The following is a 27,800-nucleotide window of genomic DNA, read 5'->3' on the forward strand; positions in this document are numbered from 1 at the left end:
CCTCCACCACACTCCGGGGCAGAGAGTTCCACTGCTGAACGGCTCTCACAGTCAGTTTTGTATACATATATGTGTACATGCATACTGTGTATATGTGTGTGCTTGTATATATGCATATTTGTGTGTATATATGTATGTATGTATGTGGATATGTATATGTGTGTGCATGTGTATATGTATATATGTATGTGTGTATTGTGTGTATTTGTGTTTGTACCTGTGTGTGTATGAATGTGTGCATGTGCATATGTATATGAGTCTATGTGTATATGAATATATGGTGTATTTTGGGGGTTTTAAAGTCTGGTCTGCTGGGGTTTTGTGTGTGTGTGTGTGTTTATGGGTGATGGACACTCGTTAGACTGTTAGGTGTGTTGTTTCCAGTGGTTTTTGAGTTACGTTAATCCCACAAACAAACATGACATTTTTATTTATATAGAAGATATATATATATATATATATATATATATATATATATATAAACCACTAGCTGTCTCCTCCCACACGTTGCTGTGGCCCAGTCTGTGTATATGTTTTGTGTGTATATATACATGTGTATATGTGTGTGTTTGTGTATATATGTGGTTTTGAGCATGCGTTGCAATTTTTTTTTGTTTTTTGGCTTTTTAAGTCTCTTCTGCTGTGTTTTTCAGTGTCTTAATGAGTGATGGTCACTTGTTGGCCTGATCGGTGTCAATTAGTCCAGTGGTTTTTGAGTTGTGTTAATCACACAAACATTACATTTTTATTTACATAGATTAAAACAGAATTATCATGGGGATTCCAAATTGGGTTCTGTAAGTCATATGTCCTGTATCTCAAAAAATAGAACTGATTGGAGGAGAAAGGTGAAAAATCCCCAGAATATGGATCACATCTGAGTCGCCGACCCTCACCTCTTTCCGCCACTTGAGTTCGCAGAAAACCCGCTCGAAACACTCGTGCATGTAGTTAAACTGCGGAGAGAAGGGAGGAAGGAAGGAAGGAAGCGTCACTCCTCCAGAGGCCTCTCCCTCGCTACAACGTCCTCATGGCGCCCCCTGGTGGCCAACCCCAGGGACTGTCCCTCCGCTTACGTAAGGGGTGAAGATCTTCACCCATCGCGGCTTCTTCTCCCCTCGGGCGTACTCGAAGCAGAAGGCCATGCCCTCCTCGTCCGTGTCCCATCGCTGCATCTCGTCCCATTCAAAGGCTATGACCTGGTTCTGGAAGGAGAGAAACGTGTAGTATGTAGAGGTGCGAACATAACAAGAATATAATAATAATAATAATAATAATAATAATAATAATGTATAGTGTAAACATAAGAATATAATAATAATAATAATGTATAGTGCGAACATAACAAGAATATAATAATGATAATGTATAGCGTGAACATAACAAGAATATAAATAATAATAATGTATAGTGCAAACATAACAATATAATAATAATAATAATAATAATAATGTATAGTGTGAACATAAGAAAAATATAATAATAATAATAATAATGCATAGTGTGAACATAAGAAAAATATAATAATAATAATAATAATGTATAGTGTGAACATAAGAAAAATATAATAATAATAATAATGCATAGTGTGAACATAAGAAAAATATAATAATAATAATAATAATGTATAGTGTGAACATAACAAGAATATAATAATAATAATAATAATAATAATAATGTATAGTGCGAACATAACAAGAATATAATAATAATAATGTATAGTGTGAACATAACAAGAAAATAATAATAATAATAATAATGTATAGTGTGAACATAAGAATATAATAATAATAATAATAATAATAATAATAATAATAATAATGTATAGTGTGAACATAAGAAAATAATAATAATAATAATAATAATAATAATAATAATAATGCAGTGTTCCCTCACTTATCGTGGGGGTTCTGTTCCAGGACGGAACCCGCAATGAGTGAAAATCCACAAAGTAAGGACGCTATATTAATTTTAATATTTATATATTATTTTATATATTTTATATATTATTTTCTTACCAGCCTCCAACGAAGACTGATCAAGACCAAACTTAGCACACAGAGCCCCCATGACCCACTCTACATCCTACTGCAGTTTGGAGGAGGATGGACCATGGATGATGGGACTTGAAGTACCTCTACTGACTTCCCGAGACTGCTGTGACCCTCATCCAATGACTGATCGAGACCAAACTTGGCACACAGAGCCCCCATGACCCACTCTCCATCCTGGTGTAGTTTAGAGGAGGATGGACCATGGATGATGGGACTTGAAGTACCTCAACTCACTTCCCAAGACCACTGCAACCTTCATCCAATGACTGACCAAGACCAAATTTAGCACACAGAGCCCCCATGACCCACTCTACACCCTACTGCAGTTTGGAGGAGGATGGCTCACGGATGATGGGACTTGAAGTACCTTTACTCACCCCCTGAGACTGCTGCAACCCTCATCCAATGACTGATTGAGACCAAACTTAGCACACAGAACCCCCATGACCCACTCTACATCCTGGTGCAGTATGGATGAGGATGGACCATGGCTGATGGGATTTGAAGTATCTCCACTCACTTCCTGAGGCCGCTGAGACCCTCACCCAATGACTGATCAAGACCAAACTTGGCACACAGAGTCCCTATGACCCACTCTACATCCTGGTGTAGTTTAGAGGAGGATGGACTATGGATGATGGGACTTGAAGTACCTTCACTCACTCCCCGAGACCACTGCAACCCTCATCCAATGACTGATCAAGACCAAACTTGGCACACAGAGCCCCTATGACCCACTCTACATCCTGCTAGTATTTGGAGGAGGATCAACCATGGATGATGGGACTTGCAGTACCTCCACTAAATTCCTGAGAGCAATGCAAGCCACATAAATAACTGATAAAGACCAACCTTGGCACACAATTCCTTTCCAAATAACCCGGGCAGCGCCGGGTCCCCAAACTAGTAAATAAATAAAAATAAATAAAAATCTGTGAAACAGCGAGTCCCCAAAATCAAACTGCAAAGTAGCGAGAGAACACTGTAATAATAATTTTTACAAACTGTATTTGCAACCTTGCCCCATCTCCCATGACAAGACTCAGGGCAGCTCACAAAAGCACCCAAGGTGCCGCACGTAAAGATAAAATGACATAGCAGCAACACCATACGTAAATGAACAGGTCAACATCCCCTGGAGGACCTAGAGACCCTCAGAGAGATGTTCTCGCAGATATATGCACTGTATATTTAAAGAAGCATTTTTTAATGCCTCCCGCCTCGGTCCCCAAGGGCTGACCTCCAGCTGGCCCTCCTCGGTGCAGGCGTGGAGCTTAAAGTGCTTGATGCTGATGGCTGTGATCACGTGGCCCTTGCGGCGGGAGTCGCAGGAGCAGTGCGGGAAGATGATCTCGTTGTAGCCCTCGCAGGTCCGCAACATGTTCAGGTACTGCGGAGAAGAGCCAGAAGGAAGAGGAGGTCGTTCAGGGCGGACATCACTGCATCCTGCTTCCTTCTCAACAAGTGAAGTGGTTGGAAGCCCACCATCAGAGAAGAGGCTCAATCTTACCATGACCATCTTCCGTTGCTCGCAGAGCTTCTGCAACTGGTAGGACTTCTCCTCAGCCTTGATGTAGCCCTTCTTCACGTCATCGACGGCCTGGAAGACACAAGCGGCATTCACAAGACGCTCAGCCTTTCAATCCCTGATCCTGCAAAGTGCTGGCATCTCACCCCTGGCCCACGTTCCCCACCAGAATTCCCACACTTCTGGGAATTAATTAAGCCTCCTTTTCACAGAATCCTAGAGTTGGACCCAAAGGGCATCCAGTCCAACCCTATTCTGACATGCAGGAAGAGCGCCCTCCTGACAGATCGCCATCCAATCTCTGTTTAAAATTCTCTATCTATCTATCTATCTATCTATTGAGGCCAGGAAGTAGGACTGTCTTAGGTCCATCACTCCATTATCTACCTACCGACCTACCTACCTATCGAGACCTATCTTAGGTCCATCATTCTTCTATCTATCTATCTATCTATCTATCTATCTATCTTAGGTCCATCACCTATCGATCTATCTATCTATCTATCACCTCCTCGAGTCGCCTCGGGGCTGAGAGAGGCGGTATACAAGCATAGTAAATAAAATAAATAAATAAATATCTATTGTGACCTGAAGGTAGGCCTGTCTTGGGTCCATCATGTCCTATCTATCTATCTATCTATCTATCTATCTATCTATTGGGTCTTGCAGGTAGACTTGTCTTAGGTCCATCATCTATTATCTGCCTACCTACCTATCTATTGGGACCTGGAGGTAGGCCTGTCTTAGGTCCATCACTATTATCTATCTATCTATCTATCTATCTATCTATCTATCTATCTATCTACCTAGCTATCTATCTATCTATTGAGACTTGGAGGTAAGCCTGTCTTAGGTCCATCATCTATTATCTACCTAACTACCTATCTATCAAGACCTGGAGGTAGGCCTATCTTAGGTCCATCACTCTTCTATCTACCTACCTACCTCCCTACCTACCTATCAATTGAAACCTGGAGGTAGGTCTGTTTTAGGTCCATCACTATCATCTGTTTGTCTGTCTGTCTGTTTGTCTATTGGGATATGGAGGTAGGCCTGTCTTAGGTCCATCATCTATTAACTACCTACTGAACGAGAACTGGAGGTAGGTCTATCTTAGTCCATCACTATATTATCTATCTATCTATCTATCTATTGGGACCTGCAGGTAGGCCTGTCTTAGGTCCATCATCTATTATCTACCTAACTACCTATCGAGATCTGGAGGTAGGTCTATCTTAGGTTCATCTTTCATCTATCTATCTATCTATCTATCTATCTATCTATCTATCTATTGGGACCTGGAGGTAGACCTATCTTAGGTCCATCATTCTTCTATCCATCAATCTATCTATCTATTGAGACCAGGAAGTAGGACTGTCTTAGGTCCATCACTCTATTATTTACCTACCTACCTACCTACCTACCTACCTATCGAGACCTGGAGGTGGCCTATCTCGGGTCCATCATTCTTCTATCTATCTATCTATCTATCTATCTATCTATCTATCTATCTATCTATCGGGACCTGGAGGTAGGCCTATTTAGGTCTATCATTCTTCCATCTATCTATCTATCTATCTATCTATCTATCTATCTATCTGGACCTGGAGGTAGACCTATCTTAGGTCCATCACTCAGCCATCGATCTCTCTCTCTCTCTCTCTCTCTCTTGGGACCTGGAGGTAGGCCTATCTTAGGTCCATCATTCTTCTATCTATCTATCTATCTATCTATCTATCTATCTATCAGGACCTGGAAGTAGGCCTGACCAAAGAGGTCTGACCAAAGCAGAGTAGAGCGTTACTATGATTTCCCTTGAACTACACATTAGACTCCTTTCAATGAAGCCTAGAATTGCATTGGCTTTTTTAAGCTGCTGTATCACATTGTTGGCTCATGTTCAACTTGTGGTCCACTAGGACTCCCAAGACCTCTCTGTTGTCAAGGCAGGCATCACTACGCCAGTACAGTTTGAAAGGATTGTTCATCCACGAGCCCTAACTTGACCCAGCCCTACGGAGCTGCCCACCGCTTGCTTGCCCCCTTTGCATGTAAACAAACCTCACGAAGGTCCCACCTGGTGGAAGAAATAGGTGACTGCTAGGTCGTTGTCGTTCAAGAGGATTTCCTCTTCCGTGGTGAAGAGCCATTTCCGGATGGTCAGGCAGGTCCCGGGGACGGCCGAGGTGTAGTTCTGCACATAGAGCTTGTGGGGGAACTCGTTGGGAGCCAGCTTCCGCACTGTGGGGCCGAGCGAGGATCCCACAAAGGGGGAAAGAGAACAAGCCCCGTCAGACGGGCCCGCACAATTTCCTATTGCCGACAACACTGTCTGCTCTCAATAGACTAAGAAAACATCACTTAATTTAAGCTCAAACTTGACCAAGAAGCCACGAGGTCATCCCTTCAATACCTGGGCTTCAAGGACTGCTTCTCAACAGTCTTTCTGACCTTCGAATTAATCCTTTCCTTCACTCTCTCAGTGCAGAGGCCTAATCTGATATCATGGGAAAACTCCTTCTAAAAGCCAATTCCCAAGCGAAACGGAATCCCAAACATCCTCTATCTTTCAATCTACGGCCTGCAATTCTGCCTGTGTTTCAGCCTGATCAAACACAGACTCAAAAAAACCCCATCATTCTCCTCATCTTCTTAGGAAGATTCCCCAGCATCTTGTTGTTGACCCCCAACGCTCCCATCATACCATTCAGAAATGCAGAAAGCAGTCAATGGCCCTCCTTACCAAAAGAGTGATTTATCACTTCAAACAAGGCAAAGTAGTTGGCGGTCGTGCTGTCCATCCCCACTTTGGCGGCGACAGCCTGGGGTGCAAAGGGAAGAAAGGGAAGAAAAAGGCGCTGAGACCAACGAGAATTTCCCTTCTGCAGGAGAGACTTGGCATCTCCATAGCCTTTGAAACTACTGGGGCAAATGGAAGAGAAGGAGCAAATCATAGGAAGTTGAGAGCGAAGAGAAGGTGAGAAAGAAGGGAAGGAGCAAATGGTAAGAATTTGAGAAGAGAAGGAGCAAAGGATAGGAAGTTGAGAAAGAAGAGAAAGTGAGAAAGAGAAAGCAGAGAAGGAGCAAATGATAGGAAGTTGAGAAAGAAGAGAAGTTGAGAAAGAGAAAGAAGGGAAGGAGCAAATGATAGGAAGTTGAGAAGGAAGAGAATGAGCAAAAGATGGAAAGTTAAGAAAGAAGAGAAGGTGAGAAAGAGAAAGAAGGGAACGAGCAAATGATAGGAAGTTGAGAAGGAAGAAAATGAGCAAAAGACGGAAAGTTAAGAAAGAAGAGAAGGTGAGAAAGAGAAAGAAGGGGAGGAGCAAATGATAGAAAATTGAGAACGAAGAGAAGGTGAGAAAGAAGAGAAGGAGCAAAGGAATTATAACTTGTCCTGGGCTAACACAAGGGCAAACAAAGAGCTGGTGATCCAGTCTTAACCGTCCATATCATGCAATATCTCCATTCATTGGGGGCGGGGGGTGCCTCCCTCGGACACAAACGGCTCCTTCGCACCTGACGGAAAGCATCTCCTGCTCACCTGATACACCTGGTCGGTGGTGCTGTTCTTCTTGACCCGGACAGTGACCGTCGTGATGTCTGGGAGGGCCACTCGGAGCTCCACGTCCGACACCCCGTTGTAGTTCTGGGAGGAAAATACACAGAGTTCCACCAAAGCCAACACCCAGGCCTGCAATGACTAACTACCTGCTTGCTGGACTGTAATTAAAAGTTGCTAATAACAGAAGAAAAGTAAACTCTGATAAGAATTGGGACAACTGTTCTTTCAAGTTAATGAAATGTTTGCAACATTAAGAAGGAAGTCAACACAAGCCTTGTGTTTGTCAACACCAATCAAGAATATCAACATCTGGCCTGGAAACGGAGATGGGTCCAAGATGGAAGACGTCTATCATTCATTTACAACTTTGGGACTACATCAGCAGACAGTTGTTCATGACAAGAGTTATTCAACAGTGGAATATGCTACCTTGGAGTCCTTCTCTGGAGGTTCTTAAGCAGAGGCTGGATGGCCATCTGTCAGGGGGGCTTTGATTGTGTTTTCCTGCCCGGTACAAGGGGATTGGACTGGATGGCCCTTGGGGTCTCTTCCAATTTTGGGATTCTTTTGCCTCTGCACATGCTCCCTCACATGCAACACCCCATATAAGAATTCTAGCTGGTTTTTGAAACAGTTTTATGGAGTTTTTAAATACTGTTGATGTTTAATTCTGTGTTGATGTTTGTATATTTGTGGATTTTAAATTGGGTTGAAATGCTTTAAATGTAAGCCGCTTAGAGAGGAAAAAGTGGGGTATGAATAAATAGACATAACAAAAAATGGGGTATAAATAAATAAATAAACATAACAACAACAACAACAACAACAACAACAACAACAATGCTAGCACCTCTTGCAAAGCATCTGGGACGGTCTGGCCTACCTCATCCGATTCTGACAAGAACTCCTGCATGATGTCGCTCTCCCCAATGACCCGGATGGAGCACACTGTGGAACCAAGAAGAAAAGTAAAAGCTACAGAAAAGTCATGGATACATATTATTATTATTATTATTATTATTATTATTATTATTATTATGTTTACTTATATCCCACATTATTATCATCATCATCATCATCATCATCATTGAGGGATCTAGGGACCCATTACCTCGTGGAGAGAAAAAGCAGGATATAAGTAAACATTATTATTATTATTATTATTATTATTATTATTATGTTTACTTATATCCCACATCATCATCATCATCATCATTGAGGGATCTAGGGACCCATTACCTCATGGAGAGAAAAAGCAGGATATAAGTAAACATTATTATTATTATTATTATTATTATTATTATTGTTTACTTATATCCCACATTATTACTATTATTATTATGTATACTTAGATTCTGCATTATTATGATTATGATTATTATGTTTACTTATATCCTGCATTATCATCATCATCATCATCATCATTTAGGAACCCATTTCCTTGTGGAGAGAAAAAGCAGGATATAAGTAAACGTAATAATAATAATGTTTACTTATATTTTGCATTATTATTATCATCATCATCATCATCATCTAGGGACCGATATCCTTGCGGAGAGAAAAAGTAGGATATAAATAAACATTATTATTATTATTATTATTATTATTATTACGTATATCCTGCATTATTATTAGTATTATTATTATTATCATCATCACCATCATCTAAGAATCCATATCCTCATGGAGAGAAAAAGCAGAATATAAGTAAACACAATAATAATAATAATAATAATAATAATAATAATAATAATAATAATAATAACGTTTACTTATATCCCACATTATTATTATCATCATCTAGGGATCTTGGGACCCATATCCTTGTGGAGAGAAAAAGCAGGATATAAGCAATTATTATTATTATTATTATTATTATTACGTATATTCTGCATAATTGTCATCATCATCTAGGAACATATATCCTTGTGGAGAGAAAAAGCAGGATATAAGTAAACATACTACTACTACTACTACTACTACTAATAATAATAATAATAATGTTTACTTATATCCTACATTATTATTATCATCATCACCTAGGGATGTTGGGACCCATATTATCGTGGAGAGAAAAAGCAGGATATAAGTAAACATAATAATAATAATAATAATAATAATAATAATAATAATGTTTACTTATATCCTGCAGTTCTCTTCACAAGGATATGGGTCCCAAGATCCCTAGATGATGATGACGATGATGATGATGATGATAATAATAATAATAATGTGGGATATAAGAAAACATTATTAATAATGTTTACTCATATCCTGCATCATCATCATCATCATCATCATCATCATCATCATCATCATTATTATTATTAAGTCCTCCAAATGCCAGGCCCAGCAACATGGCCATCCTTTCCTTCAGAGTGTGCCATCTTTGCCAAGCCGGCAAAGCCTTGACTACCTTTCTCGAGGTATTCCTCCAGGCCCCTCCGCCGGGCGTCCAGCTGCTGTTCGGAGAGGGAGAAGGGCCACTTGCCCGGCAGGCGAGGAAAGGTGAAGTTGGCAAACTCCCGCTTCAGGTTCTGGTGCAAGATGGCAAATTCCCGGTACCGCTTGGAGCAAAGCTGCCTCCCCGCCATATAAACGTTATAGACCTGAATAGGGAGACAAGGAGAGCAGCCGTGTCACAGAGCCTCTACTCTCTGGCCTTCGTTGTACTTTAAAACCCAAGATTGCTCCAGAGGTTTTGCACTAGAACTCCCATAAGTGCCAGCTAGCATACCTAAAGGGCAGGGGGAATGGGATTTGTAGTTCATAGCAACTTGACAAAAAGGGTTTTCTTGCTCTAGACCAGGAATGGACAAAGTAATTTGGGAGCTGAATGCTAGCACTCCCTGCGCTAGGATGACTGGATGCCTCGTGATGGATGGAAGGAAGGAAGGAAGAAGGAAGAGAGAAGGAAGGAAAGAAAAAAGGGAAGAAGGAAAGGATGGGAGGAGAAAGAGGGAGAGAGCAAGGAGGGAGGGAAGGAAGGAAGGAAAGATGAAGAGAAGGAAGGAAGGATGAAAGGGTGGAAGGGAAGGAAGGAAAAGAGAAGGAAGGAAGGAAGGAAGGAAGGAAGAAGGGGATGAAGAAAAGAGTGGAAGGAAAGAAAGGAAGGATAAAGGAAAGAGAAAAGGAAGGAAGGAAGGAAGGAAGGACAAAAGGGAGGAAGGGGAGGATGGAAGAAAGGAAGGAAAAGAGAAGGAAGGAAGGGATAAAGGAAAGAGAGAAGGAAGGAAGGATGGACAAAAGGGAGGAAGGGGAGGATGGAAGAAAGGAAGGAAAAGAGAAGGAAGGAAGAGATAAAGGAAAGAGAGAAGGAAGGAAGGACGGACAAAAGGGAGAAAGGGGAGGATGGAAGAAAGGTAGGAAAAGAGAAGAAAGGAAGAGATAAAGGAAAGAGAGAAGGAAGGAAGGACGGACAAAAGGGAGGAAGGGGAGGATGGAAGAAAGGAAGGAAGGGATGAAGAGAAAGATGGAAGGAAGGGAAGGATAAAGGAAAGAGAGAAGGAAGGAAAGACAAAAGGGAAAAGAAGGAGGGAGGGAGGGAAGGAAGGAAGGGGAAAGAGAAAGAGAGGGAGGAAAGAGAGAAGGAAGGACGAAAGGTAGGAAGGAAAGGATGGGAGGAAAAAGAGGGAGAGAGGGAAGGAGGAAAGAGGAAAGGAAGGAAAGACGAAGAGAAGGAAGGAAGGATGAAAGAGAGGAAGGGAAGGAAGGAAAAGAAAAGGAAAGAAGGAAGAGATGAAGAAAAGAGTGGAAGGAAAGAAAGGAAGGATAAAGGAAAGAGAAAAGGAAGGAAGGACATAAGGGAGGAAGGGAAGGATAGAAGAAAGGAAGGAAAAGAGAAGGAAGGGATAAAGGAAAGAGAGAAGGAAGGAAGGATGGGCAAAAGGGAGGAAGGGGAGGATGGAAGAAAGGAAGGGAAGGAAAAGGAAAGGAAGGAAGGGATGAAGAGAAAGATAGAAGGAAGGGAAGGGTAAAGGAAAGAGAAAAGGAAGGAAAGACAAAAGGGGAAGGAAGGAAGGAAGGAAGGAAGGAAGGAAGGAAGGAAGGAAGGAAGGAAGGAAGGAAGGGGAAAGAGAAAGAGAGGGAGGAAAGAGAGAAGGAAGGACAAAAGGTAGGAAGGAAAGGATGGGAGGAGAAAGAGGGAGAGGGAAGGAAGGAGGAAAGAAAGGAAAGATGAAGAGAAGGAAGGAAGGAAGGATGAAAGAGAGGAAGGGAAGGAAGGAAAAGAAAAGGAAGGAAGGGATGAAGAAAAGAGTGGAAGGAAAGAAAGGAAGGATAAAGGAAAGAGAAAAGGAAGAAAGGACATAAGGGAGGAAGGGAAGGATGGAAGAAAGGTAGGAAAAGAGAAGGAAGGAAAGAATAATAATAATAATAGAGTAAAATAATAATAATAATAATAATAATAATAATAATAATAATAATGGGCTGAAAAACAATACTCGGGTATATACAGTATATAGACCCCACTTGCCTAGTTTCCAACAGACCTCACAACCTCTGAAGATGCCTGCCATAGATGTGGGCAAGTCAGGAGAGAATGCTTCTGGATCATGATCTCGAAAAACTCACAACAAGCCAAAAACTATCTATAGTTTTCCATCCATCGATTCAACAGCCCTTTGAAGGCAACCAACCGTAAGGCGGATGTGCCGGGTGGAGATCCCCACTCGGGACTGGTACTCACCACAAACTTCTCACCATTCTGTTCCACATGCTTGTAGGTGGGGATGGAGATGGGCACGGCCTGCTTCTCGGTGTAGTCGTAGAAGGACTGGCCCAGAGAGTCGTCGCTGGGGTCGAGGTTGTCGGCCTCGTGCGGCGGCACCGACAACACTGTCAGGACCAGTTCCTTCTCTCCCGCCCGGATCAGGTCCACCACTTGCTTGTGCGTGGCCCCCTCCACGTTCACCCCGTTCCTGGTGAGGAGGAAAGGAGATAGGCGGTTCAGGGAAGTAAAGTCCCACATTATCAGATTTCCCAGATAGAATAACCCTTAGGCATAAAATTCAAGGGATTTATAGTTCACCTACAATCCAAGAGCATTCTGAACTCCACCAACGATGGAATTGAACCAAACTTGGCACACAGAACTCCCACGACCAAGAGAAAATACTGGAAAGGTTTGGTGGGCATTGACCTTGAGTTTGGGAATTGTAGTTGCTGGGATTTATAGTTCGCCTACAACTAAAGAGCATTCTGAACTCCACCAGTGATGGAATTGAACCAAACTTGGCTCACAGAACTCCCATGACCAACAGAAAATACTGGAAAGGGTTTGGTGGGCATGGACCTTGAGTTTGGGAGTTGTAGTTGCTGGGATTTATAATTCACCTACAACCAAAGAGCATTCTGAACTCCACCAATGATGGAATTGAACCAAACTTGGCACACAGAACTCCTACGACCAACAGAAAATGCTGGAAGGGTTTGGTGGGCATTGACCTCAAATTTGAAAGTTGTAGTTGATGGGATTTATAGTTCACCTACAATCAAAGAGCATTCTGAACCCCACCAATGATGGAATTGAACTAAACTTGACCAACAGAAAATGCTGGAAGGGTCTACTGGGCATTGACCTTGAGTTTTGAAGTTCTAGTTCACCTACATCCAGAGGGCACTGTGGACTCAAACAATGATAGATATGCACCAAACTTGGCATGAATACTCAATATGCCCAAATGCGAACACTGGTGGAGTTTGGGGAAATGAACCTTGACATTTGGGAGTTGTAGTTGCTGGGATTGATAGTTCACCTACAATCGAAGCGCATTCTGAATTCCACCAACAATGGAATTGAACCAAACTTGGCACACAGAACTCCCATGACCAAGAGAAAATACTGGAAAGGTTTAGTGGGCATTGACCTTGAGTTTGGGAGTTGTAGTTCACCTACATCCAGAGAGCACAATGGACTCAAAGAATGATGGATCTGGACCAAACTTGGCATGAATACTCAATATGCCCAAATGTGAACACTGGCAGAGTTTGGGGAAAACAGACCTTAGCATTTGAGAGTTGTAGTTGCTGGGATTTATAGTTCACCTACAATCAAAGGGCATTCTGAACCCCACCAACGACAGAGCTGGGCCAAATTGCCCACACAGAACCCCCTGCCTTGAAGGGATTTGCTGGTACCAGTCTCTCCAGCCACACACGCTCTCACTCACCCACACATGTATACCACGTATATGGGTCCCTTTTACTAAAGGAACTGGCTTGCAGGAGTGGGAACGGCAAACCTTGACTCTGACTTCTCTATTTCTGTTTCTTTCAATTCCTTCATAAATGGCAAGTGTGTATTAATAACCCATTTACTCTGGTGCAACATTAGCAGGAAGCACATGAATCATCCAGCTACTGAGATTGATTAAAATATAGTCTTTGGTTGAAATTTCTCAACCAGGAAGCTGCTCCTGAATCCCTGTGCAAGGCAACATGCAACCAACGAGGCAGAAGGTTTCGTTTTGAAGAAATTCAGGATTTCCTCCGACTCCACAGCACTGCTGGCTATTGGATAGATGGCAAGCTATTCAACCTCAGCAGACCGAAAGCCGAAACCAAGGTTACAACATCTGTTATAGAACTCCAGTATGCTGATGACAACGTTGTCTGTGCACATTCAGAAGAAGACCTACAAACCACTCTAAACACCTTTGCAGAAGCATACGAGAAGCTCGGCCTCTCATTGAACATTGAGAAAACCAAAGTGTTCTTCCAATCAACAGCCAATCCCTCTCCAATGCCAGAGATACAGCTTAATGATGTAACATTAGAAAATGTTGACCACTTCTGCTGCCCTGGCAGCCACCTCTCCACCAAAGTCAACATCGACACTGAAATTCAACACCCCCTGAGCTCTGCAACTGCAGCATTCGTCCGAATGAAGCAGAGAGTGTTTGAGGATGGGGACATCCGTAGGGAGACCAAGGTGCTTGTTTATAAAGCTATCATCCTCCCAACCCTGGTATATGCCTGCGAAACGTGGACTGTCTACAAATGTCAACATTGACACTGAAATAAAACACCGCTTGAGCTCTGCGAGTGCAGCATTTTTCTGAATGAAGCAGAGAACTGTCTGGTATACACCTGCGAAACATTTGACTGTTTACAGACGTCAACATTGAGACTGAAATACAACACCGCCTGAGCTCTGCGAGTGCAGCACTTTTCCGAATGAAACAGAGAGTGTTTGAGGACTGGGACATCTGTAGGGAGACCAAGGTGCTTGTTTATAAAGCTACTGTCCTCCCAACCCTTCTATATGCCTGCGAAACGTGGACTGTCTACAAACGTCAATGCTAACACTGAAATACAACACCGCTTGAGCTCTGCAAGTGCAGCATGTTTCTGAATGAAGCAGAGAGTGTTTGAGGACCTGGATATCCGTAGGGAGACCAAGGTGCTTGTTTATAAAGCTATTGTCCTCCCAACCCTGCTATATGCCTGCGAAACGTGGACTGTCTACAAACGTCAATGCTAACACTGAAATACAACACCGCCTGAGCTCTGCAAGTGCAGCATTTTTCCGAATGAAGCAAAGAGTGTTTGAGGACCTGGATATCCGTAGGGAGACCAAGGTGCTTGTTTATAAAGCTATTGTCCTCCCAACCCTGCTATATGCCTGCGAGACGTGGACTGTCTACAGGCGTCACATGCAATTCTGGAACAATGCCTCCAGAAAATCCTGCAAATCTCTTGGGAAGACAAGTGGACAAATGTCAGCGTGCTGGAAGAAGCAAAGACCACCAGCACTGAAGTGATGGTCCTCCGCCATCAACTCCACTGGACTGGCCACGTCTACAGACGCCAACATTGACACTGAAATACAACACCACCTGAGCTCTGCGAAATGGGCCAAACCTCCCACACAGAACCCACATGTGGGCCACAGCAACCTGTGGCAGGGGACAGCTACTATTATATATTTGTAGACTGTGAATGAGAACCATAAGAAATGCACCGTTAATAACTCATTCCCAAATTGTGCCCCATGTCAGGAACCAGGGTGATCCTGCCTTGGTCCACCAAAGCCACATGTTATGCTCCTTGGAAGGAGTGTTGAGGATCAGAGATGCCTTGCTTCTGAGTCCTCTCCATCCAATTTTCACTGCGACCAGGAAATAGGTTGAATGAAGTACGTCTTTAGGGACGTGTCCAAATTTCCAGCTTGTATTTGAGCAGATCTTAATGCCTTTTGTGTGTCGCGCTGAACTTGCTCTGACCGAACTCTTGAGCCTTGGGGACCGCTTGTGCTCAAAATCCCAATTAAAAAACCCACACGCACCGTGTTCTCATTCCATGGGGTTTTTTTGTGCACATTCACACATACAAAACAGCTTGGAAGAAGTAGGCGGAAAGGGGCCTATCTGTAGAAATATTTGGTAAGAAAATACTGGAAGGGTTTGGTGGGTATTGACCTTAAGTTTGGGAGTTGTAGTTGCTGGGTGATAGATCACCTACAACCAAAGAGCATTCTGAACTCCACCAATGATGGAATTGAACCAAACTTGGCATACAGAATTCCCATGACCAACAGAAAATGCTAGAACGGTTTGGTGGGCATTGATCTTGAGTTTGGGAGTTGTAGTTGCTGGGATTGATAGTTCACCTACAACAAAAGAGCATTCTGAACTCCACCAACAATGGAATTGAACCAAACTTGGCACATAGAATTCCCATGACCAACGGAAAATACTGGAATGGTTTGGTGGACATTGACCTTGAGTTTGGGAGTTGTGGTTGCTGGAATTGATAGTTCACCTACAACCAAAGAGCATTCTGAACTTCACCAATGATGGAATTGAACCAAACTTGGCACAAACAACTCCCATGACCAACAGAAAATGCTGGAAGGGTTTGATGGGCATTGACTTTGAGTTTGGGACTTGTAGTTGCTGGAATTGATAGTTCACCTACAACCAAAGAGCATTCTGAACGTCACCAATGATGGAATTGAACCAAACTCGGCACACGGAACTCGCATGACGAACTGAAAATACTGGAAGGGTTTGGTGGGCATTGACCTTGAGTTTGGGAGTTGTAGTTGCTGGAATTGATAGTTCACCTACAACCAAAGAGCATTCTGAACTCCACCAAGGATGGAATTGAACCAAACTTGGCATACAGAACTCCCACGACCAACAGAATTGAACCAAACTTGGTATACAGAGCTCCCATGACCAACAGAAAATGCTGGAAGGGTTTGATGGGCATTGACCTTGAGTTTGGGAGTAGTAGTTGCTGGGATTGATAGTTCACCTACAACTAAAGAGCATTCTGAACTTCACCAACGATGGAATTGAACCAAACTTGGCACACAGAACTCCCACGACCAACAGAAAATACTGGAAGGTTTGGTGGGCATTGACACCGAGAGTTTGGGAGTTGTAGTTCACTTACATCCAGAGAGCACTATGGTCTCAAACAATGATGGATCTGGACCAAACTTGGAACGAATACTCAATATGCCCAAATGTGAACACTGGCAGAGTTTGGGGGAAACAGACCTTGACATTTGAGAATTGTATTTGCTGGGATTTATAGTTCAGCTACAATCAAAGGGCATTCTGAACCCCACCAACGACAGAGTTGGGCCAAACTTCCCATGCAGAACCCCCTTCCTTGAAGGGATTTGCTAGTGCAAGCCTTCCTCCAGCCACACACGCTCTCACTCACCCACACACGTATACCACGTAAGTTTAGCAGAGTATCCAGCTATATGTGAGCTTATAATCAGAAACGGGAGGGAAAATACACAGAAGGTTCTACTAGGGTTTGAAAAAGGTGCAAACTGTTCTCATTGTGGAAGTAGAGAGACAAAAGGAAGTTGGTAGAAGAGTCCAAAATGCTGACACTCTTTGTGGGAAGAGAAAGGCCTCATGATGCTCCCTTCTCCAACAAAAGGGTCACAAAGCACTGAGAGCGTTTGGGAAAAAGAAGGAGGAAGTGAGCTCTCCCTGCAGGAAGGAAGCCAAACACTTTGAATTCCCCTATTTACTCAAATCTAATGTTTACCTTTTGGGGCTAAATTAAATCTTGTGCGTCAGCTGCACCCGTACCTTGGGAAGTCAGACTTGGCCACGGTGGTCCACGCTCTCATTACATCTAGGATAGACTACTGCAACGCACTCTACATGGGGTTGCCTTTGAAGACTGCTCAGAAGTATCAAATAGTCCAACAAAAAAGGCATCCAGGTTAATAACTGGGGTGGCATACAGGGAGCATACAACGCCCATGTTACGCCAGCTCCACCGGTGCTGGCTTTGGCCTATCAAGCCCTAAACGGCTTTATATGAAAGGAAAGAGGGAATGAAGGAAGGAGGTAAAGAAGGAGAGAAAGAGGGAGGGAAGGAAAGAAGGAGAGAGAGATGGAAGGATGGAAACAAAAAGCAAAGGAAGGAAGGAAAGAGGTAGAGAAGGAAGAAAGGAGAGAAAGTAGAAGGAAAAGAAAAAGAGGGAAGGAAGGAAAGAGGAAGTGAAGGAAGGAAAGAGTGAAGGAAAGAAAAAAGGGATGGAAGGAAAGAGTGTGCGAAGGTAGGAGGTAGAGAAGGAGGGAGGGAAGAAAAGAGAGAAGGATGGAAACAAAAAGCGAAGGAAGGAAGGAAAGAGGTAGGGAAGGAAGGAAGGAAAGAAAGATGGAAAGAAAAAAGGGAAGGAAGGAAGGAAGGAAGGAAAGAGGGAGCAAAGGAAGGAGGGAAAGAAGGAGAGAAAGAAGGAGGGAAGGCAAGAGGGAGTGAAGGAAGGAAAGAGAGAAGGAAAGAAAAAGGGCATGGAAGGAAAGAGGGAGTGAAGGAAGGAAGTAAAGAAGGAGAGAAAGAGGGAGGGAAGGAAAGAAGGAAAGAGAGAAGGATGGAAACAAAAAGCGAAGGAAGGAAGGAAAGAGGTAGGGAAGGAAGGAAGGAAAGAGGGAGCAAAGGAAGGAGGGAAAGAAGGAGAGAAAGAAGGAGGGAAGGCAAGAGGAAGGAAGGAAAGAGAGAAGGAAAGAAAAAGGGGATGGAAGGAAAGAGGGAGTGAAGGAAGGAAGTAAAGAAGGAGAGAAAGAGGGAGGGAAGGAAAGAAGGAAAGAGAGAAGGATGGAAACAAAAAGCGAAGGAAGGAAGGAAAGAGGTAGGGAAGGAAGGAAGGAAAGAAAGATGGAAAGAAAAAAGGGAAGGAAGGAAGGAAGGAAGGAAGGAAAGAGGGAGCAAAGGAAGGAGGGAAAGAAGGAGAGAAAGAAGGAGGGAAGGCAAGAGGGAGTGAAGGAAGGAAAGAGAGAAGGAAAGAAAAAGGGGATGGAAGGAAAGAGGGAGTGAAGGAAGGAAGTAAAGAAGGAGAGAAAGAGGGAGGGAAGGAAAGAAGGAAAGAGGGAAGGAAGGATGGAAACAAAAAGCAAAGGAAGGAAGGAAGGAAGGAAGGAAGGAAGGAAGGAAGGAAGGAAAGAAACAGGGAGCAAAGGAAGGAGGGAAAGAAGGAGAGAAAGAAGGGGAGAAAGAAGGAGGGAAGCTTGACCACAGCAACGCGTGTCAGGTACAGTTTGTGTCATAAATAAATAAATACACAAGGAGGGGTAAACATACTGCTTGCTAACAAGAGAAGGTATGAACATGGGAATACAGGAGAGAAGCTCAGATTAATGGGCCAAATCCCATTAACCTGCAAGGGTCCAGAAAGCAGCGTTCAGGTGGAAAGCTATAGAGGAATACGATGTCCTGCTACACGGCTCAACCATTTGGAAATGCCAAAATGATCCCTGCGCAGAGGAAGGGCCAGAATCCAACTTAACATGCAAAACCCCAAACGCGAGGCCTTCTGCTTTGTATGCGCCGGGCAGCCTCAGCCCACTTAACCTGCCCTTTTAAGGATGTGCATCTTTGCGTTGCGGCATGAGAAAGAGGCTGGCTTTTGTTCCTTTGCCCAGGCTGGCATGTGACCTCATGATTCAGCCTGGGCATCCAGGACAGGAGAGGACAAGGAGGACAAGGTTCCATAAGGAAGACCTGGGGAGCTTCTTGCTTGGCTTCCTGGGGGTTTTATGGTTGCCCACTCCTGCCTGGCTTGATGCCCTTCAGGTATAAGGAGCACAGGCCCACTCATCAGAGGGTGGCACAAAAAGTCCCATACGAAACTCGTCCATCCGCTTCCCGTTTGAGGCACCCTCTTCGTCCTGCTTTCTAAAGTTCCTTCTACCTCCCATTCTGTCTACTCTTGCCTCGATGGACTACGTGACCTGATTCACTCCCCATTGGCCGGTTAATAATTTCAGATCATTTGACTTTTAACTCTGGAAGGAAATGGTCCTCTCTGGAAAGCTCCAAGAGTCACCTTTTCCCCTCTTGAAGCCTCTTCTCGATATCTCTCAAGTGACCAGTTTAAAACCCGCAACGGATGACTGTCATCCAATCTCCTCCTCCTCAGTCTCCTCCTCCTCCTCCTCTTCTTCTTCTTCCTCCTCTTACTACTACTACTATTACTACGAGGGTTGGATGAAAAGTAATGTCTCCACCTTCGTTACTTGGGTTTGGATGGGAATATTTTAAGAAATCAAACGCAGAAATAATCCTTCAAATGTGCTCTTTAGCTACCACCATTCACTTTTCCACATCATCACCAGACAATTGGATACATTTCTGCCAACGATGAACAAGTGTTCTGAAGCTGTCATGGAAGACGTCTGTGCGCTTTCATTTCAGGTGTCAGCATCCTGGGTACCCATTGTGCACAGATCTTCTGATAGCCAGGCAAAGCAAGAATGTGACCCACACATAATCACCATACAATTGGATACATTTCTGCCAACGATGAACAAGTTTTCTGAAGCCATCATGGAATAAGTTGACCCTCTGTTTCCGCAACCAGAGTCTCACAGTTCTCTCATCCTGGGTACCCATCGTGCACAGATCTTCCGATAGCCAAGCAAAGCAAGAATGTGATCCACACATAATCACCAGACAATTGGATACATTTCTGCCAACGATGAACAACTTTTCTGAAGCCATCACAGAAGAAATCTGTGTGCTTTCACTTCAGGCGTCAGCATCCTGGGTACCCATCGTGCACAGATCTTCCGATAGTCAAGCAAAGCAAGAATGTGACCCACACATAATCACCAGACAATTGGATTTCTGCCAACGATGAACAAGTTTCCTAAAGCCGTCATAGAAGAAGTCTGTGCGTTTTCACTTCAGGCGTCAGCATCCTGGGTACCCATCATGCACAGATCTTCCGATAGCCGAGCAAAGCAAGAATGTGACCCACACATAATCACCAGACAATTGGATACATTTCTGCCAATGATGAACAAGTTTTCTGAAGCCGTCACGGAAGAAGTCTGTGAGCTTTCATTTCAGGTGTCAGCATCCTGGGTACCCATCATGCACAGATCTTCCAATAGCCAAGCAAGGCAAGAATGTGACCCACACATAATCACCAGACAATTGGATACATTTCTGCCAACAATGAACAACTTTTCTGAAGCTGTGCCAGAGTCATCATCATCATCATCATTATTATTATTATTATTATTATTATTATTATTTCCATACAACAATTTTGTAAGTCACAACACAATCTTTATTTCAGATTGAAGTGGGAGAGGAGACAGAATCGGGGGAATCTGCATTGAAAAATATTCCAAATGCCATCATATTTGTAATGGGGATAAGCTCCAAGTTTGCTTGTTTGTTTGTTTATTTATTTACTGTATTTGTATCCCTCCTTTCTCAGCCTGTAGGCCACTCAAGGCGGTTAACAGGGCAAAATCCAATGCTTACAATGTCATAAATACAATTAAAAACATAAAAACATCCAAAGCTACTGATTTTTCTGTATCTATCCTTTTTTAAATTATAATAATGTATCTTGTTTTTTAACTCAAATAAAGATTATATATTAAAAAAACATAACATATAATAAAAACTAAACAAATCAATAAAATTAAATTTAAAAAAATTAAATTAATTTGGATACACTTAAAGGGCACCAAAGCAACAGCATGTATTATATGTATTATATTATATATATTATATGTATGTATTATATGTGGCCTGCCCATTGTCATCTCTACTGTGATTGTGTCTATTGGTATTTTATTTTTATTTTATTATTACTGTTAATATATTATTATTATTATTATGTTAATGTCATTTTGATAATGTTGTTGTTGTCTGATGTATATGTTTTGATATTATTGCTCTATTGTGTTGCCCATGTAAGCTGCAGGAGTCCTATGATATTATATGTATTATATGTATGTATTATATGTGGCCCGCCCATTGTCATAAAATATTAACAGTAATAATAAAATTAAAATAAAATACCAATAGACACAATCTCTACTTTTTATTTTATTTTATTTTTACTGTTATTTTTTTATTATTATTATTATTGTTAATATTTTATTATTATTATGTTAATGTCATTTTGATAATGTTGTTGTCGTCTGATGTATATGCTTTGATTTTGCTGTATTATGTATTATGAGGAAGAACTTCCTGACTGTGAGAGCCGTTCAGCAGTGGAACTCTCTGCCCCGGAGTGTGGTGGAGGCTCCTTCTTTGGAAGCTTTTAAGCAGAGGCTGGATGGCCATCTGTCAGGGGTGATTTGAATGCAATATTCCTGCTTCTTGGCAGAAAGGGGTTGGACTGGATGGCCCAGGAGGTCTCTTCCAACTCTTTGATTCTATGATTCTATGTTGTCCGGGCTTGGTCCCATGTAAGCTGTGGTGGTGGGGTAGAAATAAAGTTTATTATTATTATTATTATTATTATTATTATTATTATTATTATTATGAAGGCTTATACACACCATTCGTCACCAAAAAAATATATGCAAAACTTAATCAGGTCTTAATCTGCATTGCTTTGTGTGTTAGCTTGGCATGGGACTCCCCCTGAAGGCGCAGGTTCGCAGCTTGGGTGTGACCCTGGACTCATCGCTGAGCCTGGAACCCCAGGTTTTGGCGGTGACCAGGGGAGCATTTGCACAGCTAAAGCTTGTGCGCCAGCTGCGCCCGTACCTTGGGAAGTCTGACTTGGCCACGGTAGTCCACGCTCTGGTTACATCCCGACTAGACTACTGCAACGCTCTCTACGTGGGGTTGCCTTTGAAGACTGCTCAGAAGCTCCAACTAGTCCAACGCTCGGCAGCCATGATTTTAACAGGAGCGGGGCGCAGGGAGCATACAACCGCCCTGTTGCGCCAACTCCACTGGCTACCGATCTGCTACCGGGCTGAATTCAAAGTGCTGGCGTTGGTCTTTAAAGCCCTAAACGGTTCCGGCCCAAGCTACCTACCCGACCGCATCTCTGCCTATGAACCCACCAGGACTTTGAGATCTTCCGGGGAGACCCTGCTCTCGATCCCGCCTGCTTCTCAAGCTCGGCTGGCGGGGACGAGAGATAGGGCCTTCTCGGTGGTGGCTCCTCGGCTGTGGAACGCCCTTCCTACGGACATTAGACTAGCAACAATGGTATTCCACAAAAAGGTGAAGACCTGGCTGTTTGAGCAGGCGTTCGAATAATTAGTGCAATGATTGGTTAATGAACACTGGAATGGAACAATGGATGACGAATCTGGAACATGTTTTTGATGATGAGACGACAGTGAATGGGTATTGTAGTAACTGTTTATTAATTGTGTAATGTGTTAGGTTGTTAACTGTTTCTATACTGTAGCGCTGAATTTTTGCTGTTCGTATTTGTTGTGAATCGCTGTGAGTTGCCTTCGGGCTGAGAACAGCGGTATATAAGTAAGGTAAATAAATAAGTAAATAAATGGGAAAGCATCCCTCTCTAGGCAGGAACTTCGGGGTGGAGTGGCCCACTTTCCCATCTCCGGAGAAAAAAAACAAGCCTTGTCTTTCTTTTTCTCTAAGAGCCGCTCTCGAGACAGATCCCGTAATATCTATCATCTAAACCACCGCTATACTTTTGTAAACACCATAAATAACACAACGATTGGGTAATGTCTATAATACGAAACCACCATAAACACCATAAATAAAAAGCAAATTGGACACTCTCCACCGCTGAAAAAGAAGTTATTTTTTTCACCCCTTAAAGGAAAAGCTTTTGCATCGGGCTATAATAGGACCCGTCCTGTGCGTCCGGAAAAACAGACCCCAGGGGTGTTTAGATTGGGATCAGGCAAGAAGAGCCTGAGACGGTTCTTATCTCACTCCTGGGGACAAAGGTCGGCTTCCCAATTGGGGTCAACTGCACGGTGTTTGCGCCGTGTTTTGCAAACCCAGCACCCTCCAGCAGCAACGGGTATTTCTTCCCGTTCTTACATGGAAATATATACACAGATACACAACGGCGCACAATTCCTGGGTGGAAGAATGAATCAGCTCCCAGGGAGATAGAAAATGACCCCTGCATCTGTTTCATTGCTGAACGGGAAAGTCTGCTGGTTCCATTTTCCATCGAAAAGAAGTATTTTCCAACTAAAACGGAGGCACGTGATTTTTCCGTTCTGCTAGGTACAAATGTTTCCCCTTGACATTAAGTCCAGTCATCTGTTATAGAACTCCAATATGCTGATGACAATGTCGTCTGTGCGCATTCAGAAGATCTACAAGCCACTCTAAACACCTTCACAGAAGCATACGAGAAGCTCAGTTTCTCATTAATAATAATATAATAATAAAAGTATTGTCGAAGTATTGCATCAATAGGAGCATAGTGTCTAGATCTAGGGAAGTAATGCTACCCCTCTATTCTGCCTTGGTTAGACCACACCTGGAATATTGTGTCCAATTCTGGGCACCACAATTCAAGAGAGATATTGACAAACTGGAATGTGTCCAGAGGAGGGCGACTAAAATGATCAAGGGTCTGGAGAACAAGCCCTATGAGGAGTGGCTTAAAGAGCTGGGCATGTTTAGCCTGAAGAAGAGAAGGCCAAGAGGAGATATGATGATAGCCATGTATAAATATGTGAGAGGAAGTCACAGGGAGGAGGGAGCAGATCAGGGGTCTGGAGAACAAGCCCTATGAGGAGCGGCTTAAGGAGCTGGGCATGTTTAGCCTGAAGAAGAGAAGGCTGAGAGGAGATATGATAGCAATGTATAAATATGTGAGAGGAAGCCACAGGGAGGAGGGAGGAGAACAAGCCCTATGAGGTCTGGAGAACAAGCCCTATGAGGAGCGGCTTAAGGAGCTGGGCATGTTTAGCCTGAAGAAGAGAAGGCTGAGAGGAGATATGATAGCCATATATAAATATGTGAGAGGAAGCCACAGGGAGGAGGAGGGAGCAAGCTTGTTTTCTGCTTCCTTGAAGACTAGGACGCGGAACAATGGCTTCAAACTACAAGAGAGGAGATTCCATCTGAACATGAGGAAGAACTTTCTGACTGTGAGAGCCGTTCAGCAGTGGAACTCTCTGCCCCGGAGTGTGGTGGAGGCTCCTTCTTTAGAAGCTTTTAAACAGAGGCTGGATGGTCATCTGTCAGGGGTGCTTTGAATGCAATATTCCTGCTTCTTGGCAGAATGGGGTTGGACTGGATGGCCCATGAGGTCTCTTCCAACTCTTTGATTCTATGAAGGCTTTCATGGCCGGAATCACTGGGTTGTTGTAGGTTTTTTCGGGCTATATGGCCATGTTCTAAAGGCATTTTCTCCTGACGTTTCGCCTGCATCTATGGCAAGCATCCTCAGAGGTAGTGAGGTCTGTTAGGACTAGGAAAAAGTGTTTATATATCTGTGGAATGACCAGGGTGGGACAAAGGACTCTTGTCTATTGGAGCTAGGTGGGAATGTTTCAACTGATCACAGTACCTCTGAGGATGCTTGCCATAGATGCAGGCGAAACGTCAGGAGAAAATGCCTTTAGAACATGGCCATTTAGCCCGAAAAAACCTACAACAACCCATAATAATAAAACTTTATTTGTACCCCGCTACCATCTCCCAAACGGACTTGGTGCGGCTTACATGAGGCCAAGCCCACGGCACATCAATAAACAAAAGCGATAACAAATAATCAATACAGAACAGTTAAAATAAAACTCAAAAACAAAAAATACACAATAAGCAATAAACAATAACATAAACATCGAGAAAACCAAATTCCTCTTCCAGCAGTCACTGGCCAATCCCTCTCCAATGCCAGAGATACAGCTTAATGGTGTAACATTAGAAAATGTTGACCATTTCCGCTCCCTTGGCAGCCATCTCTCCACCAAAGTCAACATCGACACCAAAATACAACACCGCCTGAGCTCTGCGAGTGCAGCATTTTTCCAAATGAAGCAGAGAGTGTTTGAGGACTGGGACATCCACAGGGATACCAAAGTGTTTGTGTATAAAGCTGTTCACCTTCCAACCCTGCTATACGCCTGCGAAACGTGGACTGTCTACAGATGTTAACATCGACACCGAAATACAACAGTCCCTTCCACTGTGTTTTATGAGTGATGGTCACTCGTTGGCATGATAGGTGTCTTGCGTCCAAATTTCACGTCAATTCGTCCAGTGGTTTTTGAGTTCTGTTAATCCCACAAATGAACATTACATTTTTATTTATATAGATACTAGCTGTACCCGCCACGCGTTGCTGTGGCCAACCTTCCCTCTCTCTTTCTTTCTCTCCTTCCTTCCCTCCCTTTTTCTTTCCTTGTCTCCTTCCTTCCCTCTTTCACTTTTTTATTTCATTATCCCCCTCCTTCCTTCCTTCTCTACCCTTCTTTCCCTCTTTCTCTCCTTCCTTCTTTACCTTTCTTTCTTTCCTTCTCTACTTATTTCCCTCTTACTCCCCTCCTCTCCTTCCTTCCTTCTCTACCCTTCCTTCTTTATCTCCTTCCCTCCTTCTTTCTTTCTTTCTTTCTCTCCTTCCCTCCATCTTTCCCTCCTTCCTTCTTTGCCCTTCTTTCCTTCCTTCTCTCCTTCCCTCTTTCTTTCCTTCCTTCTCTACCTTGCTTTCTTTCCTATCTCTCCTTCCCTCCTTCCTTCCATCTTTCCTTGTCTTCTTCCCTCTTTCTTTCCTTCCTTCTCTACCTTTCTTTCTTTCCTTCTTTCTCTCCTTCCCTCCTTCTTTCTCTCCCTCCTTCCTTCTTACCCTTCTTTCTTTCCTTCTCCTTCCCTCTTTCTTTCCTTCCTTCTTTGCCCTTCTTTCTTCCCTTCTCTCCTTCCCTCTTTCTTTCCTTCCTTCTCTACCTTTCTTTCCTTCTTTCTCTCCTTCCCTCCCTCCTTCCTTGCCCTTCTTTCCTTTTCTCCTTCCCTTTTTCTTTCCTACCTTCTACCTTTGTTTCTTTCCTTCCTTCTCTACTTTTCTTTCTTTCCTTCTTCCATCCTTCTTTCCCTCCTTTCTTCTTTGCCCTTCTTTCTTTCCTTCTCTCCTTCCCTCTTTCTTTCCTTCCTCTCTACCTTTCTTTCCCTCCTTCCTTCCTTCTCTACCCATCTCTCCTTCCTCCTTTCTGTGTACGTGTTTTGTGTGTGTATATGCATATATATGTGTGTTTGTGTATATATATAATTTTGTGCATGTTTTGCAATGTATTTTTTTTTGTTTTGTAGCTTTTTTAGTCCCTTCTGCTGTGTTTTTCAGTGTTTTATGAGTGAAGAACATACATTGGGTTGTTAGGTATCTTGTGTCCAAATTTGGTGCCAATTCCCCCCGTGTCTTTTGAGTTCTGTTAATCCACAAAAGAACATTACATTTTTATTTATATAGATGTGTGTGTGTGTGTGTGTTTCCAAATGTTGGTCTGTTAGGGGTGTAGTGTCCAAATTTCATGTCAATTCCTCCAGTGATTTTTGAGTTCTGTTAATCCCACAAACGAACATTACATTTTTATTTCTACAGATATGAGTGTGTGTGTGTGTGTGTGCTCTATAAGGGACAAGAGGTGTTTTCATTCCATCTGTAGACTGTCCTGGTCCTCTTTCGACAACAGGAAGTGATCAGAAGGTACTTCCTGTTTCAATAAAGGGTATACATTGTGGCTCTTCGGTGCCACGTCTCTTTTAAAACGAGCTTGAATTTTGAGCAGGATACGGTGTTCAGGATTAGGATGAGTTTGAAGGGCCCTCATGAATTAATCTTGCAAAATTCCTGCACATATTTTAGTAAATCCTAAGCTGGCGCATGCTGGTAGGGAGAGGCAAGGGAGATAAGGTTTCGGATCAACATGGAAGGGATTTCACAAGTATGAAACCACCTCCCCCTCCTGAGAAAAATGTGTAATATGACAAAGGACGCCCACCTCACCCGCCTCATAGGAAACCTCTACAAAACAGGAGCTTTTTTTGTTGAGTTCCAGTGACAGAGAAGCAGATGGCAGAAACAGAAGAACGGCCTGCCTCAGGGGAGCGTGCTTGCTCCATCCATGTTCAACATCTACACAAATGACCAGCCACTGCCAGAAGGGACAGAGAGTTTCATCTATGCTGATGATCGTGCCATCACCGCTCAAGCAGGGAGCTTTGAAATGTTAGAACAGAAGCTCTCCGAAGCTCTAGGTGCTCTTATTGCCTATTACAGGGAAAACCAGCTGATCCCTAACCCATCTAAAACACAGACATGTGCTTTTCACCTTAAAAACAGAGAAGCATCCCGAGCTCTGAGGATCACCTGGGAAGGAATCCCACTGGAGCATTGCAACGCACCCAAATCCCTGGGAGTCACTCTGGACCATGCTCTGACCTACAAGAAGCACTGCCTGAATATCAAGCAAAA

General features: G+C 43.2%; 1 protein-coding gene across 2 annotated transcripts in view; it reads right to left on the reverse strand.

Moving 5' to 3' along the window:
- Window positions 1-27,800, reverse strand: part of SNX27 (sorting nexin 27) — a 40,266-nt gene that overhangs the window by 6,856 nt on the left and 5,610 nt on the right. For both annotated transcript variants that reach the window (XM_067472330.1, XM_067472329.1), the window contains exons 2-11: window positions 11,832-12,063; window positions 9,561-9,753; window positions 8,028-8,092; window positions 7,124-7,228; window positions 6,326-6,404; window positions 5,660-5,823; window positions 3,565-3,654; window positions 3,295-3,444; window positions 1,077-1,205; window positions 897-956 (exon numbers count right to left, since the gene is read on the reverse strand). In XM_067472330.1, the coding sequence (XP_067328431.1) occupies window positions 897-956; window positions 1,077-1,205; window positions 3,295-3,444; window positions 3,565-3,654; window positions 5,660-5,823; window positions 6,326-6,404; window positions 7,124-7,228; window positions 8,028-8,092; window positions 9,561-9,753; window positions 11,832-12,063 (1,267 nt within the window). The remainder of the gene's footprint in view (window positions 1-896; window positions 957-1,076; window positions 1,206-3,294; window positions 3,445-3,564; window positions 3,655-5,659; window positions 5,824-6,325; window positions 6,405-7,123; window positions 7,229-8,027; window positions 8,093-9,560; window positions 9,754-11,831; window positions 12,064-27,800) is intronic.

This window comes from Anolis sagrei, chromosome 12 (assembly GCF_037176765.1).
Source record: "Anolis sagrei isolate rAnoSag1 chromosome 12, rAnoSag1.mat, whole genome shotgun sequence".
Taxonomy (NCBI): Eukaryota; Metazoa; Chordata; class Lepidosauria; order Squamata; family Dactyloidae; genus Anolis; species Anolis sagrei.